Here is a 21,805-nt window from a genome sequence, read left to right on the forward strand (position 1 = left end):
ACAACTGAAAAAAATGTAAAACAGAATTTCTTTTAGAGGACTATCACCTCAACTAGTTTTAATGTCTGCAAATATATCAAAATTGCTTCATTCTACTAAAGGCTCACCACTATATTTACGTATATGAAAATATATATCAAGGATCATAAGTGACCCATGTTGCACCAAATTGCGTCACATGTTTGATTGTTGAAGCATTTTGTTTTTTAAATATTCCTTTTTCATTCTATTGTCAGCAATGTGGTCGAGCTCTTGCTGCTGGGACACCAAGGAGAAAAAGACACAGGGCCAATTATACACAACCCTATATTTAATAGACTATTGTGGAGAACACTATAAGCTTGGTTTCCTGGCCTTCCACGTCCTTGAAAGTTTTTACATTCTTACATTGTAGGACAACAGTAAACTAAATCATCCTCGATCTGCTAAATTTCAAATAATTCACAAGAGGTCGGCTGGAAAATACGGAACTAATATTTCAAAGCGTTTAAATCAATCGTTCTGCATCAAGGGAATAAATCTGACTAGAGGACAGTGAGTTGAAATATAGGGCCACTACTTTAATTTCAGGGAACAAAGATTGAAATAAATCATTTGGTAGGTAAATTAGGCAGACTTTGGATCTCATAATTTGAGCCCAGAATTAAAACTTCCGTCATGCTGACAAAGCTGCAGCATGTCGCCCTTTTAACTGCCTGGACCTAATATGTAACCAACGTCTGACTTTTCTTCCTTATTACCATTCCAGGAAGAAATTAAAGTAAAGTAAGTTTTTTTTAGTTCTGAGTTACTCAAAGAAATCTTTGTGAATAAAAGCTGAATACCCACAATACATTTTGAAAAACAATCATCCATAGCAATCTAATACTTTCATTTTATCAACAGTCAAAGTAGAGCACTTCATTAATTATTAACAGTTGCAATATTTGGTTTATCGAGCAATGAAATATGTGGATACATGCTGTCTTTAGCAGGAAGTTACACTTGTAAAGCAGCAGTGATTAGATGTGAACAGTCATACAGATCTGTTTGACATAATAATCATAATAATCTTGACTCTTGGTCGCTCTACTTACTTTCCACCTTCATTAGTGTGTGAAGCTCGAGTGTGAGATGATGTTGAAAGCTCTGCAAAAACCTGCGAAGTGAACTTTGAATGAGATTGTTTTGTCAACTACAAGATGGTTTTATAATAATAATACTATATATCATGAAAGGTAGTATTGCAACAAATATTTTACTCGCACAAAAGCTGCTGAAGTGAAAAAAAAACCTCTTCATTGCTAATGGACAATTTCATCAAATTAAAAGGGTTTTGGTGTTTTCTCATCACATGACACAATCACATTATCTGTTGACTAAAGCTCTTTGCAGTCACATGGATTTCAGTGACAAAGGTTTCATTCAGTTCTCCGAGTCCAGAAATATACTTCAGTCCACATCCACTGTTTTTTAATTCTAAATGAGCAGAAAAGGGCATTTCTCAGTCATATTAAGGTAATCAACAATCAGGGTTTTCATATCACGCCGTCTTCTTAGGCACTTGCCATCTCTGAATGCGACTGTCCAACCCTTTCTTCATATGTGCTTTTTAAGTTTACAGCACCTGTTAAATGTAGCATCTCAATTAAGCTTCATGGCCTGAGAGAAAAGGGTCATCGTTATCACCAACAGCGCCACGGATCTGTGCTCCGCTTTCATTTGGTCCAGTGTGGAAGCTTGTTGGCTCTGTTCCCCGAAAGGAAATTCTTTCCACTGGATTATGCAACAAAAGCAGCAGGAAACGGCGATAAACCCGAAATAGTCTGATGAAAGGGGGGAACTGGAGCCAGTGGGCCACTGCTATGAGTCACTGAATAATAATTTTATTAGTTTACATAAATCCTACAGAAATCAATTAATAGAAATTGAAATGTATAGACAGTGGCAACAAGGACCAGTTGTTTTGGATTATATAACAAAGGGCTGGTTTATATGTCCAAACCACAGATATCTAATCGCTGTTCCGCTGTAGACAAAAGCAGCCATTTAGAAGAGTCTCAGCTCTCAATCTTCAGGGCGTTTTCTATTTACACAGAGCCAAACTGGTAGTCATTCACAACAACGGAAACGTATTAAAGACGGTGAGTTCATTCACTTCACTAATAGATATTAGCTTGTGTTTTCCACAGTTGTTTGGTTTCCTCGGAAAGCTTCCTGCAGGTGTATCTTTGGATGAAACCTCCAACTAGCATTAGCAATTATTCCCCAAACAGTACTGAAAATGTCATGTACCTGCAATGTCTCAGGCGTAGGAAATGAAGCCATCAGTGAGATCAAACGGTTCTTTGAAAGTAGCGCAGCACCACAGTTTTTTTTAGTGGTGTAATGAAATCAGTTTCAGTCTCAACTCGACTTTGATACCTACATGTTTTTCTCTATGTTTCATTTTCTTTAGGTGAAGGCGGGTTAAGCAAATTTCTCATTCGTTTTATTAAACCTGGGATCTATTGCTTGGATGAGTCACACGATACTTAGCCACTAGTGACTTCAGTCAAACAGTAAAACTTTGCACCTTAATACGGACATCACCTCAGTGATGCTGTGAGGTTTTCACTCGACCAGGTCATAGTTCAGTCTTGATCCTGTGCATCAGATCTTTCTGGTCCACCATGTCGGTCTGTCTGTTCCAGCGGTGGTAAGCCAACAGGGCGATGTTCTTGGCCGCCACCGAGCTCATCTCCATCGCGCTGCCGGCTAACTCTATGCCATTGAGGTAGTAGAGATTTGGGTGGAGCTCCACGGGCGACAGTCCCTGGCTGCTGCCGTAACACGGGTAGGCCTGCCACTCGGTCACCTGCACGGAGTAGTACGACCTGAGATGGAGAGGCACGGTTAGAAAGGAGGAAAGAACTATTCTAAATGGCTGTTGCCAAATGAGTAAACGTCAGCTTTGCAGCGGCACTAGCGCCGTGCTCCGTGGATGGCAATGTCATGTGTTATTCGGTCCGCCACGTCCAGGCTGAACCTCCACACCTATTTGATAGGTTGCAGTGACGCGTTGTGCAAAAACTCATGATCCCCAGAGGACCGACCTTGGTGATCTCCTTAGTGCGACCATGAGGTTGTAAAATATCTTGATATATTTAGATTGACACTAAATTGAATACACACATTCATTGTTCCCGGAGAATGAATTTTGAGCCCATAACCTTTCAGATCCAAATGTTTACTTTGTTAATGACCAAATACTAACATAACTAATGTTATTCCCATCAGCTGAGGCTGAATAACATTAGTTTAACTGATGAATGTAATCATATTAGCATAATTTAGTTGAAGGCACTGCTGTCTCCAGAAACAGACCTGGGGCCTCATTTATAAACGTTGCATACGCACAAAAGTAGGCGTACGCCGCTCTCTACGCAATAATTGGTATTTATAAAAAGCAAACTTGACAGAAAAATGTGCTTCCTTCACGCAAGCTCGGACCCATGCGTACGCACAAAAACGGGTGAAATGAGAACCGTCGGCAAATGCAAGAGACACGCAAACGTGTGTGAAAGTGTGTAAAACTCGACTTGTGTAAAAGAAACGCCAATACTGCCTCTCATAAATAACACGAACACCCGATTGATCGATCTGCAGCGTAAAACAAACAAATCTTCAAAAAGAAAAAATGAAATATGTTATGCAATTCATCCTCAAAACACAGCTGTTGCTTGTCATATGCAATCAAATGGACGGTAATAAAATGCCATGATGCCGTCACAATGCGTAATGACGCGAAAAGGCTGATCTTGCGCTCTATAAGATGTGGCACATGGAAGGATTCGCGCTGTAGTGCAGCGCACCATCGGCCTGTTTAAGGGCAGATGGCGCTGCCTCGACTGCACTGGAGGGAGGTTATTGTTTACTCCTGAAAAGGTGTGCAAAACCGTGCTGGCGTGTGCTGTGCTACATAATGTGGCACAGCTTCGAAACGTGCCTCGACCACCCTGACGCCGATGTTGGCCCGGACCCTGTCCCCGATCCCCAATCATTGCCGCCAGTCTCTCATCAAGAGGGGACAGCGGAGCTGTGGCAGACACACTTTGGTGATGGCGCGCTAAACGCTTTTCTGCATCCACTTTGATGTCAGACCATTTTTTCTTTTTTTCGGCCACGGTCTGAGGTTGTGAGGCTTCTTTGTTTTCCTCGGTGTTTGTCATGATTTCGCAATTGATGAATATTCATTTGTGGGCGTTCCACAGACTATATATGGGCAACTATGGGCGTGGCATGAAGCCGCAAAAACTGCGCTGCATTAGGAGTGATTGCGATTTATTAAGAGAAAACTGCGTAGGACGTGCATGCGCACGGTTTTATAAGTCTGAATATTTCTGTGCGTACGCACATCCTATGTTTCATCCGTACGCCACTTCTGGCGCAAATCCTACGCAAGGTTTTATAAATGAGGCCCCTGGTATTTGGGGTAAATGTTTAGGTGGACTGGCAAAATGCAGCTACAAGAATTTGGATAATCTTGTCCGAGTCATTCAGGGTGTCAAGATAAGATTATAAGTTTAATATCTTTGGGGTTTGGACTGATGAACTATCGAAACAAGAACAATTGATTGAAACTATCTAACTATAAGAAATTATCATGGGATTTTTTCCTATTTCATCGACAGAGTGACTCGTTGAGAGGTTCATGGCCAAAATATGTGTTAATGAAAATAATAGTTAGTTGTGGCCCTTGATAACACCATGTTTACAGTGGCTGGGATTTGGTGACTGACCTGAACAGCGTTTTGAGCTGAGCCTTGTCCAGAGGCTGCGGCGAGAACACTTTATAGACTCCAGCCTCTTGCGGCTGCTTCCGCCGGAAGCCAGTCGAGATGTTGACCGGACAAACACTTGCTACGCTGTTGAAGAACAGATCGAGTGTCTCGGTTGTCAACACGCTGGCAAAGGGAAAAAGGCGAGGGTCCGGGAAGCCAAAGAAAGAGGTGTTCAGGTAACCATGGACAATGGTTGCCACAGTGCTGTGATAGTTGCCGGGGAGCTCCTCAAAGGGAGGAGTGAAACCGTGGAACCGGATCCCGGACCTTACACTGGCCTGGAGAGGCGTCGCCAACACTACGATGTCATACAGATCCGATCCCGTCTCCGCTGCTGTGGTGAAGGTCAGCTGGTACTGGGGCATCTCACCTGTCAGGAAAACACACACAATGTCAACACAACACGATTCAGATGCAAATGTATCTACATTACTCCCCTAAAATGAGTTAGATTTGATATTATTATATATATATATATATATATATATATATATATATTCATTCATTCTCGCTCGTGTCGGCCAAGCCAGTGACACGGTTTAATTATTTTTTGGGAGAAACCAAGCATCGACTGTGTGTTTGTTCCGAGTTACAAGTTGCTAGTATTTGGCTCCTGTGGACTGTACCGGAGTACACCGGCGAGATGGAGACGACTTGTGCTTGCAGCAGGTTAGGGTTCGCCATTTTCAGCAGACCAGAACAGACAAGCTTGTTGCCTCCCTCCACCGCCCACAGGTTGTTCTGGGCACCAGCTAACGACACAGCACCTGTAATGCACACACACACACACACACACACACACACACACACTCTCTCTCTCACAACAGTGCCATGGGCTGTAAACCAATTATCAGCTGCCCACACATTTCCCTGCTCTCTTGCTCCCATAGGCCACCCTTCCTCTCACCTTTCCCCTCTCTTCTATTTCTGACTCCCACTCCTCCCTTCTGCGTCTCCTTCATCTCTTTTCTTTCCTCTCTCCTGACCTACATTGGCCCGAATTTCAGCAGGACGGGCTTTATCTTCCCCAAATTCTTTTTTATTATTCAACCCCCCGTAGCTCCCTCCGCTGTTTATTTCTTCACACTCATCTGACCTACAAAGGCTGGGATGCTGACGTTCTGTCCGTAGTTCACCCTCATGACTGGCTCGATGACCTCATCGATGAAGCGCTGTGACACGCCCAGCTCCAGCAACGAATCAGAGAGTGGCCTCCGGGTCATGTTGATGAAGCCACTCCCCCCAAGAGAGTCCAATAGTTCCTCCACCGAGCTGAAGGCATAACCGTGGGCCTGGTATTTGTAGATCCTGTATTGTACATGCAACAAATTAATAATCAATTATACTATTGAATTATTAAATCAGTGGGCAGATGATCGCATTCCTTTCTAAAGAACTATCATCTTATCTCAGCAATAGGACAGAGGAATATACAGGCTCATAGCTGTTGATAGAAGACAATCATTGTCCCTATTTGTGATGTTGTGCACCACCTGATACCTGAAACACAACAGGCCGATGGAGGACAGTTCTGTTGTCGTAGTTATATAAACGTCATGTTTAGAAAATCGCACACAGCTCCAGTCGTGGAATATAATAAATAGTCTAGTATTTGTTTCAACCATTTACTGTGACACTGTGGGGCCGTGTCTTGGATTTATCCATCCATCCATCCATCCATCCATCCATCCGTCAAACCGCTTATCCTGCACACAGGGTCGCACACAGGGTCCATCCCAGCCAACTTCGGGCGAGAGACGGGGTTCACCTTGGATTGGTCGCCAGCCAATCGCAGGGCTACACAGAGACATACAACCATTCACACTCACATTCACACACCTACGGACAATTTAGATTGGTCCGTAGGACCTTCTTGCTGTGAGGCGACAGTGCCCCCGCCCCCTCTCTTGGATTTATTCTACACCTAAATAGTAATTGTTTTGGTCTAGAATTCAAATGAGTGAAATCAACTGCGAAGAAAAAGGTTTAAACCTGATAGACTTTGCTGGAACACTGGACGAAATTCATTTGGCTTCATTTAAAAAAAAGGTAACTTGTTATCTTGGACTACCAGAAACCGATGGGAAACAATATGTTATCAGACCCGGCGGATCAATCACATATCTTTTTGAAGTGGTCGAGGTAGAAACCAAAGTAGGTCCCCTTCTACAACAAAAGAAGGCCGCTTTGACACAGGAGCAAAGACCCAGGTTTGACGGGCCCACAGCTACATCCTAAGCAAACAGGGCACTAATCATTCTAGCTCACCTCATGAATTTCTCCATAATTTCCTCCACCCACATCTGAAGGCGTATAAAGCTGATGCCGTAGCGCCACCACAGCCTGAACAGGTCCAGCAGGTACCAGTCCGTCTCCTCCAGAATCACCTCCACGCCGTTAAACACAGCCGTCTTACCGGCCACGCTGCGTCGGTACTTTAAACCTTGAGTGGCGGACACAAGATGACAAAGATTTTTTTTCCTTTTCTTTTCTTTTAATGAAACCTTTTCCTCTATATATTTTACAAACTGTGATTTGACATAAATTTCATCTTTCTCTGAATCTTTGCATGCAACCCCCTACCGATGTTTGCAGGTTCCATCGGTTACTCATTCTGAAGGTGTGACTAAATTAACAAAAGTATTCACATATTCATACTTGTTGTCTACTATTGTCTTTTAAGCCTAAGGTGCCGTGTGAGTATGTACACAAACCTAGCTGTTTGACAAACTCCTGCATGTGGAGGTTGAGGGAGTGAATGATGGAACCGCCAGACTCATAGTCGTTGTGGTTAACGGTTACAGTGGCAAGACGGCCTCCGACCTCCGCCTTCTCAAACACGTCTACCTGGACCTCAGGCCCGAAGTGCTGCCTCAGGAAATGGGCTGTGGCGCTGCCTCCTATCCCCGCCCCGACCACCGCTGCAGCACAGAGGATCAGAGAAGAATTGTGACAACACAATATGTCTTTGAAGGGAAATTTGGTGGAAATTTAATGACACTTAATCAAACGGACTTGTCTGTATTATTGTATGTCAAACAGGGAGTTTAAAGGCAAGATTACATATAGGATAGAAACTATAAAACATTAACTTATTACAATGGAGCGAGTAAAAGGCAACACTTGTTTATCATTTTAAGTCATTAAATCTATTGCTGGACAGGTCTTTTGATGGGGTGTTGCTGTAGTAGAAAGTGGGCACAGTATCTATTTCCCACTCTTAACTCATTTCTAATTTCAGGGTTTACCTTAAACAGTTTCCTCAATATGAATCAAAATAACATCGGTAGAGTCCCCTCCTTCATCCTAACTTTACTTATCCATGGTGCATTTGGACTTATTTAACCTGTTCTGTCCTGATCAATACTAAAACTACTATTTTGGATTGTTTGTCTGAATGCTAATATTAAATACAAACTGGACTTCTATTGTACGCCACTGAACGTATAATATATTTGAGTTTTAGACTCTTGGTTGAACAAGATAATAAAACATAATTGTTAGTCCTAATTTATGATGCTTGTTCTACCACATTCACATTAAATTGCAGCAAAAGGTATCGTCGACATTTGATCACAAATCTATTTGCATCGATACTGATGGGACAAATGAAGATTTCCCTCACACAATGAGAAAGTCGGTTATGTAACACATCTATTTAAGTATGCGTTGGAGAACGGCACAGAGTTGGACGCAGATGGTGACAAGTAAGAAAAATTGTTTTTATGTAAAGATGAGAGGAAGAGGTCGTGGAGTCAAGGGCCCACACATTTATAGCTGACTGACTTTAAAAGCCACTACCACTTGATTTTATCTTTAACACACGCATAGTATATTTGAATAAAGAAAGTAATCTCTAGATCCCTTCAATGTGTAATAAGGAAAACAGAACTCTGAATACAAAATATCCGCCAATATTTCTAAGCGACGGCTAAATTACACAACGTTAACAGATTTCATGAATGATTAACGTTTAATGCCAATTCTACAAAGTGATTGTCTTGCCTATTTTGGAAGGCGGAGCTCCGTCGACATGAGCGGATCCCGCGAGGTCTCCGACACCCGACCACGCCGACAGTACCACGACAAGCAGCGGCAGAAGAGCGTCGCCCATACCGGCACCGGGGCGGAGACAACCGGGGTGAGAGGATGCGAGCAGGTGCAGCGACCGTTAGTACATTGGGCTAATGCTAGCTTAGCATTAAGCTGGCACTTAACGTTAGCGGTTCTTTTTGTATTCCCCTTTTCTTTACACCGAGAGTAACGTTATGTTCAGGACAACGAAAAGCAGTTAACTTTGTCGCAGTGAGTAAGACTGCGTTTTAAAAGGGTTCCCGATACTGCGCTAAAGATGGCGTTAATGACGATGCAGATACATTTTCCAATCAACGTTCGTTCCGTCCACATCCGGAAACATCACGTGACACATCACCGGCGCGAACGAATGAGGAATTCACTTCCGGAACGTGATCCGCCCAGGAGATGGGTTATCGTGGGACAGTCCGTCGGTCACAACACGATTCATTCTCCCCAGAGACGTCACGTAATCCTCAGTGATTTAGGTTAGGGTGGTTTCTGCATTAAATACCAGCGCTTTCAGTCAAATTCACATTCGAGTAAGTATACTATAAGTTGTTCAAAAAGAAAATCCACACAACGACGTATTGAAAAACAGTGGAAGTTGCCTTTATTTCAGAGAAATTGCTGCAACATCAGAGTAAACCACTGGGCAGAAACTAACATTCACACTGAGCCGCTGAAACAATGACTGGCAAAGTGGAGCAGTAAGGCTTAAGGACGCCTCAGACACATGCATATACACACACACACACACACCATTCACAAACATACACTTTCTCACACACGCACATCTTCATTTACATCTGCTATCTTACACCTCAATTGATCCTCTGGGTGCAGCCTTATCCCCCTACCTCTAATGTGGCTGTCAGAGGTGAAGGCTCCAGGGTCACCAAGATGAGGTAACCTCTGTTCCCTAATGTTGCCTTAAATGAAGGGCTATTTCAGGGCTAAGAGTTAACATAACACAGAGACCATAACCGTTCATCTCTATGGTACATCTCTAAGCAACATGAGCCCCAGCAATAACACTGCTCGGCCAGCCATGGGCCTGAAAGGCAGGGCTCAAGGTGAGTTTGGGGTAGATCATGCTCTGGCCAAATGGAGGGCAAGAAAGAATTGGGCCGAGAAGATGATGCATTGGTCACTTGGTAGAGCGCCGGGTGGGCTCAGAGGCAGTGGGGGGAGGAGGAGGGCCACGGCGATCTAGATCTTCAATGTAGAACATGATGAGCTTCCTGCGCTCCTCTGGAACGCACTCCAGAACGAGGTACCGCTTGTCATTCTGAAGGATCTTCTCCACATCCTTCAGATGCTGCTCAGACTCCTGGATCAGCTTTCTCGACCTGCCGTAAAGAGACGACAGGCGCAGGGCACTAAGAATAAACATGGTAATACTAAGATAGATAATACTAAGTCGCATCTTAAAATCGTATTACTTTCCGCTGAAAACAAAGTCACTGATTGGTGCAGCTTGCCTAGACTAGACTTATCAGCAGTGTATATTGTATGTGAAACAAAAGATTTGTAACACTTTTTTGTGTCAATATTTTTAAAACCAATATTGTCTTAATATGTCAAGTGAGTGTACACACCTGTATGTGATGAACTTTGTCTCCTTCAGCAGGGTTCTGAAATCAGCTTTGGCTGTGATGTACTTGTCTTTGATGTAATCTTCAAACTCCCGTTGTCTCTTCTACAGACAGACAGATTAACACATCAAGACACAAAACACATTTAACACACACCATGATGCATTTAAGACAGAAAAAAAAAAACCCGATATCAATTCGTGAAAAGGTGTTTGGATTTAATGAAATCAGATGTCTAATTGGCTCCTATTCATTATTTCTGGTGTTTCTAATTATTTTTTATTTTGTCTTCTCTAAACAGGAATAGTGCTTAACTTATTTTTCAATCATTCATCCTTCTACTTCCTGAATTCTATCAATGATCAATGCAACTACACTGCTCCTTAACCTGCCACCAGAGTCCCTAAACTGTAAACTTGTCTTACTCGATCACTGGAGGAGAACTTAATACAGCGAGGGTCTTCCTTGATAACCTTTTTCACCTCCTTCCAGGTGGTTGTCAGGGTGATCTGCAACAAACATGAAATCCATTAATAAGATTATTAAAAAAATAAAAATCAGGGATTAAGTTGAATCAAGTCAATCATGAGTTCACACAAGAAAAAAGATAATGGATACAAATCTTAATAAAGCTTAAAATGTGTTTGTAGCACCTTTTTACTTCGCACCATGCTGGTCTCATCAAGCAACTGCCTGAAATGTTCTTTCTTCTTCTTGGCCAGTGCTTCTACGTGTTCGTTAAACAGCTTCTCCTTCTCCTCTCGCTCTAACAGTGACGCGGACTCCCAGCGATGGTCTTTCCGCAGGTTACGCCGCGTGTCTGACCATGTTGCATCTGGAGACCGTACCTAAGGAATAAGGGAAAAAAAGAAACCCCTATTCAGTCTTTGGCTCACATGTATTTCTCAACTGTTCAAAAACGATTATCCCTCCATCTAATCTATTCGTCTGGTCAAATTTTGCAAAAGGGACGAGTGATGCAAAAAAAATAGCTGTTGAGGAAAGACTAAAATAATCTAAAATAATCCGCTAATTTTAGCGGATTATGAGGAAATAAATATTCTGCAGTGTCTCACCATGTCTGACATGAGAGCTTTGAAATGCTGGATGGCCTCCTCCCTTTTGTGCTGCTCTCTCTCTCGGTCGATCTCTTTGGTCTGTTCGGATCGAGCCTTCTGCACCTCGCGCTCCCGTTCTCTGAGACTGGCCTCAATGCGGGCCTGCCGCTCAAGCTCTCGCTCCTTGTCGAGGTCCACGCTCTGTGGGGGAGGAAAACATGTGAGGTCTGCATCATATTCGTTAGTTCACGTCAACAACGAGGCTTGTGTACAAAAACAGTCGTCGACTCTTCATCACAATCACATGATATTAGAGATATTGATTCATGCTTTTCAAAGGTGACGCAGTCGTGTAATATATCCGACACCGGATTTTCAAATACAGCCCGTCTTTTAATTATATGTTGTTGTAGAGTTCTGAAATATAATACAACCTCCACTTTTTCAAAACATAATTTCCAATTAACTCAGCGCATTTTTAAAACTGCTTTGTTACCCAAACAGAAGCAATCCAAAGATTCATATAAAAGAAATTAGTTTGACTTATAGCGACACTCACAGAAGTAAAAAGCGGTGTTTCACAGCTGTGGTGAAGCAGATCAGATGTCACTAGCACATACATATCGAAGCCATCACTCACCAGAAAGAGAGCTGCTCATACCTTGGCTTGTTTTTCCATGTACTGTTTGAAAAGCTCTTCTCGGAGTGCGGAGCTCTCCACAGCCTTGTATCGCGGGTCAGTCTCCAGCCTCTCTTTCACTTTGCTCCACCGCTGGCCCACTTCTATGTGCTGATCACTAAGGAGATCATGGAAGTCTAACTTCACCTGGGCACAAACACATACAAATGGTCAGCAGGAGAGCAGGACCTGCAGATGGCGACAGGCTGCAGGCCGTCATTTAATAATCAACTGACCTCTTTCCTCTAAATAACACCAGTCAGAAATAGCGTACATTGACATTTGAGCGTGAGCCGGTGATACCTTCTCTCCTCTGGACTTGGAGTCCTCCTTCTCTCTCTTCCGTATAGCGGTGATGAATTCCACGAAGATGGCCTCCCGGTCCTTCATCTTCTCTATGGTCTTAAATCGCGGGTCTCGACCGTGCTTCACTGCAAATTCACTAAACGTTGTTCTGTAAGGGGTTTTGGATTTTAAAAAAGAAAAAAAAAAAGCAGTTTAAACTTGAAATGAACTTTTACCAAAATTAGATAATAGAAATACCAGTATTATAATACTAATCATATTGGGTAATTATATTGTGAGTGTCTCCCAAATGGAGAACATGGTTGTAAAATAACTTCTATTAAAATCATAAATCCGCTTCAATCATGCTGTGAAAAAAAACTACACCTGAAGAACATTAATATAAGAATCAAGTTACTGATAAATTGCATGTCTTTTGAAAACAAACAGCCGTTTCTTTACCTTGGTGTGAACTTTGCCTCCTCCATCATCCTCCTGAACTCATCTTTGGCCTGCATCAGCTTGTTCTTCTTCTCCTTCCTCTCCTCTTCCGCTCGTGTCTTCACATACTGATCAAACACCTGAAGAAAACCGAATCACCAAACTGACTGAAGGAGGCAAATGAATGGCCAGTACATGACGCGGGATTGAAAACAGGTGACAACAAGAGGAGAGAAGAAAACATGAGAAAGAGAAGCTGAACCTGTTTCCTCTCTTTTGGGTTGAGCAGAAGGTAGCGTGGGTCAAACACAATCTTATGAAGCTCTTTGTCCCAGGTTGAGAATGCAGACACCTGTGAGAGAGACAATGTCCTTATTAGAAAGACAGCCCAATATCAAGTTATATATGTTCACTTTCCCCCCCCCAAAACATTCTTTTATACATTTTCACAACTTTGCATTACCCCTCTCTCCAGTAGCATTTCTCTGAACTGGGTCATCCGGGCCTCAAGTGGCACAACAGCTCGTTCCCTGGCAGCTCTGAGCTCTACCTCCATCGCTACTTCCTTCTCAGAGTCCGCCTCCTTCACCTCCTCCTTCCTGTGGGTGAAACAGCCACAGTCAATAGAGGCGGAGTAGAAAGGAAGGAAAATACAAGAGACGGTTCAAGTCTTTACCTTTTTAAAAGGTTATTATATTAGCTTATTCAGATACAGCTGAAGATGGACAGAAAAGGCATGACAAGTTAAAGTCAGACATGCATGACTTACTTTCTCTTTTTGGCTTTGGTTGGTTCCTCATCCTGATTTTCGTCAGTAGCAATGGTTAGTTCTTGCTCCTCCTTGACACCTGTCAATAACAGACAAAAGATATAAAACTTCCCAGACTGCAGCACACAACAATTAAGAGTGATGGCAGCACTTTCCGCTCAGTATAAAAAACATGAATGTACCAGTGCAGGGCCTGTTATAATGGTCATTATGTTAGAAACACTGCAGTGTTTCTGTAGCCACTGTTTTTTTTGCCCTGAACAGGTAATTGACTCATTTGTAAACAGCAATCAAACAATTGGCCTATATATATTTCACCATTATCATAAGTGCTGCGCTGAATGCCATGATCAGGGACTGGATGTGAGCAAGCGTTTGTCCACACCTGTCTTCTTGCCGCCGTCGTCCAGTCCTCTCTTGTGCGGCGGCTCCTGGATGTGCTTGTCAACGTCAGCTCGACCGACCAGCTCCTCGGGCCGGTCCCACATTGACAGCCGCGTTGTGGGGTTGTAGAAGAACACACGTTCGTCACCGGTCCACACCACACACCTGACATAATATAAAGAGGTGTGAGGTTGAATCGCAACCAAGGGGAACAGTGTAGAGGTGAGGTCTGTGGCGAGGTGTGCGTACCATGGCGTTCCAGGGATCGGGTTGGTGGCTATTGGCCTTGCTTTTTGAGCTGCTTTTTCCTCCTCGGTCATCTCTTCTTCTTTAGGCTCCTTGATGGCAAAAGTAATTCACCTCCATTAATATGGCATTCAAACTATCAACCGACACGGTAAGTGGATATGTGTAATATATCTTTCAATATATATAATTACAGTGCGAGTAGAAGATTAATGAGGTATAGATTATGTGCAGTGTTGCATTTCTTAATTATCAGTATTTCCCCCTACCATTATATTCGAGGGGGCCCCGACCAGCGACACCGCTCCCCCCCAAAGAAAGCCTGTTTTTTTTTAACGTTTACAGTTCTCCACTGCTCTCTGCGCACGGCGGAGTTCAGCCCCGATGGGCACACACAGACACGTGCACACAGGTGAGCGTACTCCTACCAGCAGACAAAGTGCACCAGATTGATAGATTTTTAAACAAATTTTAAAAGTGCAGCGCTTTGAAACTATAAGACCAGAAGTTGTTGTTTTTTTGTTTTGTTTTTTACAAATCATGTAATTCAGACGGTCACATACCACTTTATCATGATTGGCGTTTTCAGTTTTGTTGTTCTCTTCCTCCTCCTCCATCTGGATCGCCTCAGCTTCCTCTTGGGCCAGACGCTGCTTGATCCTTTCTGCTTCCTTTTCTGAAGACGACAAGGCAAAACAGCCACACAAAAACAGTTAACCCAATGAAGTTTAGAGTAGCTCTACAAAAGATGCTTGTCAACACTTTCATGTTGTGGGAGTGCAGCCGTGTCGCCGGTAAATCGTAGGACGGATAACGTTGAATGAGTTTTGTGCATTTTGCCGCAAAGCTTGTCTTCCAAATGTGTTGTTGGTCATCTCATCGTGTTGGACCAGGCAAAGAATATGTGCGTCTGCGTGAGAGAGTCAACAGTGCTGACCTTTTTCCACCAGGGCCAGTGGTTTCTCCCAAGTGGACTCCAGTGTTCGGTTGTTGTAGTAGTACATTTTCCCGTCAGCGGTTTTGTACTCGGACCACTCAGGCAGATGTAATGCTCCGGCCATGGAGGGAGCTGCCGAGAGGAGCTGTGGGTGCATCATGGAAACTAAAGGCGGGCCCATGCCAGGAAGCATGCCTGTCATCAGTCGGAGAGGAGAAAGGGAGACAAAGATTGGCGGGGACTCGTCTTTCTGTCTTATAATAAAAAAAAGGTTGTTGCCATTCTCGAGGACTGGCATTACTTTGTACATTTATTTGTGACATGTAATTTCCCAAGTGAGAAAGAGAGCTCAACAAGCATGATACAACAGTTTCACTGCAACTTAAAAAGGGCCGTCCCTCTGACCATTTGTGTGGTCATCTAGATTAGATTATTAGAGGAGTGAATAAAAAGATTATCAGCATGTGGAAGAAAGTCCAAAGAAGAAGAAAGTAGCGTCTTGACAACAAACACAGGCCACATAAACAAACAAAGCTTCAACCACACAAACACACAACCATGCCACAAAGAACAACAACACTCGACACGTTGCCCCTGCTTCTAAAACCCTACTGAATCACTCCTCGGTAAAACCAGGCGGCTAGCATTATGGGAACTAACAAAGATGGACTCTGTCCCAACAAGTTTCCAGTTACCAACCCCACAGCTCAAAATGACTGATTCTAATAATCAACAGCTCAGCCCAATCCAACCATTTGGCCTCATTTACCAAAACCCAAACTGGACAAAGTGCATTCATCATTTAGTGAGCGCTGAATGTTTTTATCGTTTTGTTTTTTTGTCCAGACAAAAAATTATTTAGAATTCAGTTAGTAAATATCTATTCAACGTAAACATATTCTGGTGATGAAAGATCAGACAGAATAATAACGTTTGAGTTTAACAAGCCTTGGGTCACGTTTTTGTGTGTTGCAATGGAAGAAAACTCGGATGGAACGTGGCTCATGGCATTCAGCACCATGCCACTGTTTGGGGGTTCCCATAACTACACCATGTGACTCATAAATACACCATTCACTACCATGCCATCTACTGTAGGTCTGAGATGCGAGCGGCTGGGTGTTTACCGTTGGGGCCGGGGCCTGCCTTTACACACGGCGCACCTACTATCTGCATCATTGCTACACCTGTAAGAACAACGGACAAGCAGGCATCTGGTTGAACACAGCAGGACACTAAGTATGGTAACATCTGCTCAGGGTTTGTGTGTGCGTAGATATCAACTTGTGTCTTAGTGTTCTGTCATTATGACATTTATGAGCCTGTAATGTATTAAGAGGTGTTAGGAATAAGCACAGCTCACATTACGTTTACAATTTGCTATGTATTTGGAGGCCATTGCTATATTAACAGTTACAATATATAAAAAAAGAAAATTGTAAAAAAGAGATTGCATAATGTAAAAACACCTCAAATCTAAAGTCAATCAGGAAAATTGCCAACGAACGACCCTAATCTAAAACTAGCTGCATGTGCTGTAGGTCTGACTTTGCCGGACACTTTCTCCACTAAGGACACAATGTACAGAGAATTAACCGAAATTACTCTTTTGTCAAATTATGTCCAAGTGAGGGACTGTGAGAAAAATAACCAAGAATCAAAGAAGACAAAACAAAGGAGCCAAAGAAATAAACATGAAAGCAAACATACAAGGCATTTACATCAGCCTACATTTAAATTCAAGCCACTGCACCCAAGACTTTTTGATGTTCGACCTTTAAACAGAATGTTACCTGACAAACACGTGCTGACTGAACAATAGTTATCGATGACCAGGATAAATCTAGTGGGAAGATATTTGTGTTCAAAAGGCCCCAGTTCATAACTGATTAAAGCATAACAGGGACCCACAATCCACTAGAGAGAAGACATAACGGAGCCCGGATCAGCCCGCTGACCCAGGATATCTCTATTTTCAACATGTCAGACTGAAAAAATGTTTTACCAATCAGACAATAAATCTGTATGATAATTTACTGTCATCTATTTAACCTGATTGCAATGTACATGCAGGAGTTCTCAGTTGCTTGGGGATAGCAGATAGATATTGTGGCCTGTTTGTGGACCAATCTCGCTCTCAGTTCTTACCTGGTAGAGGGATGTGCATCCCCGGTAAGGGCACCCTGAACGGGGGCACCATGACCGGGGGGAAGGGAGATAAGCCTGCAGTGGGCTGGCCAACGTTGTGAGACAGGCCCGCAGGAAGCAGCGGCATCGTCTGCACCGCCGTAACAGGTGAGGGCACCGTGGAAACCGTTACCACAGTGACAGGCGAAACACCAACACTTGAAGAGACTGGGGCAACAGGGGACATGTCTGCTACAACAGTGGCTTTTGGGTACAAAAACACAAATGAAGGAGATTTTAATTTTTGCGTGTGTGCGTGTGCGTGTGTCTGTGTGTGTGTCCTATAAGACTGTGACCTTACCTGCAATGGACACAGAAGGGGAGGGTGTGGTGGAGTCAGGACTGGAGGAGAGTGTGCGGGAGGGAGTTGTGGATGGCGCCTGAGTGGAGGCGGCAGTCGTGCTGGCTGTAGTGTTACTGCTGCTTGAGCTGGCAGCTGAAGTGGCCCCAACACTTTGACCCGGACCACCAGACCCCGCTACAAGAAGGGGGTTGAGTTCAGACTGCTGGATGATCTTCACGCCATCCGGTTTACTCCACGAGGACTCTCTGGTCCTGGCGTTGTAGTAATATGCCTTTGGAAGGAATAGTGGACAAGTTTTTTTTTAGGTCATGAAATGAAACGACTTGATGCATTACAAAAAAATGCAAAATGTTCACTGCTCGACTGCGTACAAAGGTTTGAGTGTAAATATGATTTAAAAGATGTATGCAAGTTCACCGTACAAAAAGCTAAAAAGGAGATTAAAAGATATATCTCTGGAACATTGTTGAAGAAGTCCTATTTTAGGATTACAAGTGCAAATGAAATGTGAAATGTCATATTTATTTTCTCTCTTCTTCTTCTGCTGCTGCTGCTGCTTCTTTTATATCAAAATTAACGTAGGTAACTTAGCATTATACAGTTTTAGTCACATTACTTTGTATGTATGCTGCACACATTGTACTGTAATGACTGAATAAAACCACAAACTACATTTTTTTTAGAATAAACAGTAACTTATAGCAGACCAATATTTCTAGATCCATTTCAAAGTTCTTTGATGATTTATAGCAAGACAGTGACTCCTTCAAGCAGTGTGCATTTCAAAACCTGCAAAGCTGTGAATGCAATCATGGCATTCGTACAATTAAGTCAGCTGTGTATCAATATAAATACTTCACTGTTAGTATTACAGAGGGGTTATTGTTGATGAGGAACGTTATGTAAGTCTCTGAAGTGTCAAATCTACTTAAAAAAACAAACTTTAAACATCATTCTTTAATTTTTTCATGCTTGTTCTATACGCTCAAACCAGTCTCGAGCTTACCTTTCCCTCTGGCGTCTTGTTCTCTACCCAGATCTCTTCTGCAGGATTGAGTGCAGGGGCCCCAGATGCAGGAACAGGAGGCATCCCAGGAGGAAACAACATGCCTGGAGGAGGTGGCAGGTTCCCCATGGGAGGGGGTAGGAACGGAGGTCTCTGCGGCAAAAGATAAATACACAGTATTACATTTTCAGACTTTAAAGAGGGGCTAGGTATATACATTATCCTATTAAGAGTCCTTCTGGTGTCTGGAATGGGGAGCAGTCAACTATTTAGCCAGCAGGCCAATTAAAAGGTTCAAAGTGATCAAATTGAATCAGTGAAGAGAGAATAACAGTCAAACCGATTATGAATGGGTTTCATTGATAGTCCTCATTGTTTCCGTCTTGTGCTAAATCTTTCTTTGTGGTAAATTTCATTTGCCAAATGACATCACTCGCAAATAATTGCGATTCAAGATATTAACACAACAATCATCACAATATGCATTTTAATCAACGAAGAGAGGAAATACCTTTTTTAGTCAACATCTGTTTTTGTGGACAACATTTTTAGTAACTATCTTAAATTGTATGATACTTAATAATCATGGATGACTTCTTCCTTAACATATTTATGTTAGTCTTTGTATCCCTCTCTATTATTAATGGTGTTTGGAATATGGGAATATGCCCTACAATTCTGCAAAGATGAACATGCATGTTGTACAATAATGGTACCAGTCACCTGTAGATGGGGGGGTCCAATGGGTGGAGGCATACCTCCTGGGGGAGGAATGGGCGGCATGTTGGGGTCAAAGGGAGGACGTGCAAATGGGGGCCGCGGCGGGGGTCCTCTCATCATCCCAAAAGGAGGCGGGGGTGGCCTAAGGAGTGGTGGTGGGCCTCGTAACACTGGGGTCTGGGCAGGCGCAGGTGCAGGCGCAGGGCCGCGGAACCGTACTGCCTGCTGCACCATTCTACAACACAAAACAATGTTAAGTTACACCCAGTGATGTGGAGTAGCTATAAGTAAAACACTGTAGTATGAGCACTGTGATCTGTATTTAAAGTTATTGCAGAGATGTAACGTTAATGCATGAAAGTACTTCACAGCTTTCAGGATCACTTCTGCTTGTTATAGCATTACCGAGGACCACCTTTACAAATAAGTAAGAACCATGGTTTTGGTAAGGCATGCTCGGTTGATTTACATCAACTAATAAGCTAAATACATTATTTCATTGAAGACAGAATTACACAGACGTGAATGATTTATGGAGCATTTGAATGTAACGTTAGCAACGTTAATGTGCGTTGTGTAGCTAGAAGGCGTTTATTATTCTACGTGTTATTTCAGGTGATATCCTGTTGGTGATGGTAACGTTACACGTGTACACCCTGAGACAAATCAAACACTCGGGATTCTGTAACATAGTTTATTAATCTTTAGACTAACGTTATCAGACAGAGAATCCAAAACAATGAATGGACGTAGTTGTGAGCCCACTACTGATTAATGTAGCATAGCTAAGCTAGCTGATTATTTTAACGTTACATTAAAATGCAAGCACAGACCGCACAATACAGATAGGAGGTTTTTCTGAACACAAACTAATGGCCCGGTGAAGAATAAACACTTGTGAAAGAGGAAACATATGACCATGTTTAATCTACCTGCCTGTGTTTGCCGCGTGCCACGAGCGGAGAGCGGAGACGAGCCGCTTGGCAACACAGGCTAGTAAGCTAGCGGCTAGCAGTTAGCGGCTATTTAGCTAGCATAGCTACATCCAGAAGTAAGACCACTGTTTATCTGAACCTCTCGACCGAGACCAATGCTACCCAACTCCGAATAGATTCTGGGAATGTGCTTAATAGCATACAGAGTTCTTAGTCACGTAAACACATTATATGCTATTATCTGACCTGTTGTCGTTGAACCCGATGGTCTCGCTTTCTGTCTGCTCCGCCATTACAGGAAAATGTAACCCCTCTCTTCCTGGAAACGCCCCTAAGGGGTTTCTGCTGTTTGTATTCGAAGAGCACGGATGTCATTCATAGCACAGGCCGAGTTATGTGAGCTCTGATTGGCTAGTGCTTCTTTCACAGTGGCTTGGCGAGTCTATCAATGGGTGTTGTTCTTCATCAATATTTATTTCAGTCAATGTACTGTGATATTGACACTTTAATATCTACCACTAACGTTAGCTATTACCACTGCTCTCTCTGTTTAGTGTGTTGTTTCAGTGTTTTGTATGCTGTTGGTATTTTGTGAGTATAATACAGTGAACAGTAGTGGGAAAAAGTCCTATACTGAAAGCAACAATCTATCACAGTGGAAAACTTTGTTTTTGGACGTCCTACATTTAAAGTAAAAATCCATAACAAAATGAGTGTAATGTTATTGTTTGAAGTCGAATAGTGCGTTAGACATATTACTCATGTAAAGTGTCAGTGCACAATATAGATTTTCTACTGAAGATAGTTTATACATCTGTATTACAAATCTGTAATATCTCATTGTCTGTCTTTGGACCCTAGTGCCACATTAGGAAAACCTTCCCTCAAGGACCACTACGTTTTTTTCTGAAACAATTTAGTTGCTGTGTTCATATTAGGTTGTGTACAATACAAATTATTAAAATCCAAACAGAGACAAAACATTTATTTGTGTTGCAACATTTAGAATAAAAAATCTGACTCGGACAGGAGATCACTCCAACATTATCACCACAGATACACTCTACTTTGATAAAGGCCGAATGCGGCGGCCTGGTGCCAATACATTGCTGCTCATGACTCTGATGCCTTCTCGTCCCTGGCAACAACCGAGTGAGATGCTAGTTCGTCGCTTCCTCCATTGAGCTGCTGGCATTTGGGTATTCATTAAAAAAATGGTATAAAATTATAAATTATGTTGAGGACAGTTTGGACGTGACCCTAACTCCACTTCGGCCACTTCCGCAAATAGTTGGTTGAGGAGGGTTGATATAGCGACCTTTCATCTTCAAATTCAGGACTTTCTCCAGATGAGGCCATGCAGTTTGACAGACCCATCAG

At 42.8% G+C, this 21,805-nt stretch overlaps 2 protein-coding genes across 5 annotated transcripts; both read right to left on the bottom strand.

Annotated features, from left to right (window-relative positions):
* Positions 1 to 1,218: 1,218 nt before the first annotated feature.
* On the bottom strand, positions 1,219 to 9,404 carry pcyox1l (prenylcysteine oxidase 1 like). The gene is made up of 7 exons (XM_040180787.2): positions 8,808 to 9,404; positions 7,517 to 7,723; positions 7,071 to 7,245; positions 5,899 to 6,110; positions 5,429 to 5,569; positions 4,761 to 5,172; positions 1,219 to 2,855 (listed from the first exon to the last, which is right to left on the bottom strand). The coding sequence occupies exons 1-7, from the start codon at positions 8,914 to 8,916 to the stop codon at positions 2,606 to 2,608; spliced, it is 1,506 nt and encodes a 501-aa protein (XP_040036721.2). The 5' UTR covers positions 8,917 to 9,404; the 3' UTR covers positions 1,219 to 2,605.
* Positions 9,405 to 9,466: 62 nt separating this feature from the next.
* tcerg1b (transcription elongation regulator 1b (CA150)) lies at positions 9,467 to 20,862 on the bottom strand. Of its 4 annotated transcripts, none has more exons than XM_040180712.2 (21): positions 20,672 to 20,862; positions 19,494 to 19,725; positions 18,771 to 18,923; positions 17,762 to 18,035; positions 17,422 to 17,628; positions 16,401 to 16,460; positions 15,274 to 15,468; positions 14,900 to 15,012; positions 14,340 to 14,428; positions 14,092 to 14,255; positions 13,707 to 13,785; positions 13,401 to 13,536; positions 13,200 to 13,289; positions 12,959 to 13,077; positions 12,515 to 12,665; positions 12,194 to 12,358; positions 11,551 to 11,733; positions 11,128 to 11,322; positions 10,900 to 10,983; positions 10,478 to 10,578; positions 9,467 to 10,228 (listed from the first exon to the last, which is right to left on the bottom strand). In XM_040180712.2, the coding sequence occupies exons 1-21, from the start codon at positions 20,716 to 20,718 to the stop codon at positions 10,027 to 10,029; spliced, it is 3,039 nt and encodes a 1,012-aa protein (XP_040036646.2). In that variant the 5' UTR covers positions 20,719 to 20,862; the 3' UTR covers positions 9,467 to 10,026. The 4 variants fall into 4 exon arrangements, with proteins under 4 accessions (XP_040036646.2, XP_040036645.2, XP_077961363.1 ...); XM_040180711.2 differs by having other exon boundaries at positions 17,422 to 17,664; XM_078105237.1 differs by lacking the exon at positions 16,401 to 16,460.
* Between the last annotated feature and the right edge of the window lie 943 nt (positions 20,863 to 21,805).

The sequence above is a fragment of the Gasterosteus aculeatus genome, chromosome 7 (genome assembly GCF_964276395.1).
Source record: "Gasterosteus aculeatus chromosome 7, fGasAcu3.hap1.1, whole genome shotgun sequence".
NCBI lineage: Eukaryota > Metazoa > Chordata > Actinopteri > Perciformes > Gasterosteidae > Gasterosteus > Gasterosteus aculeatus.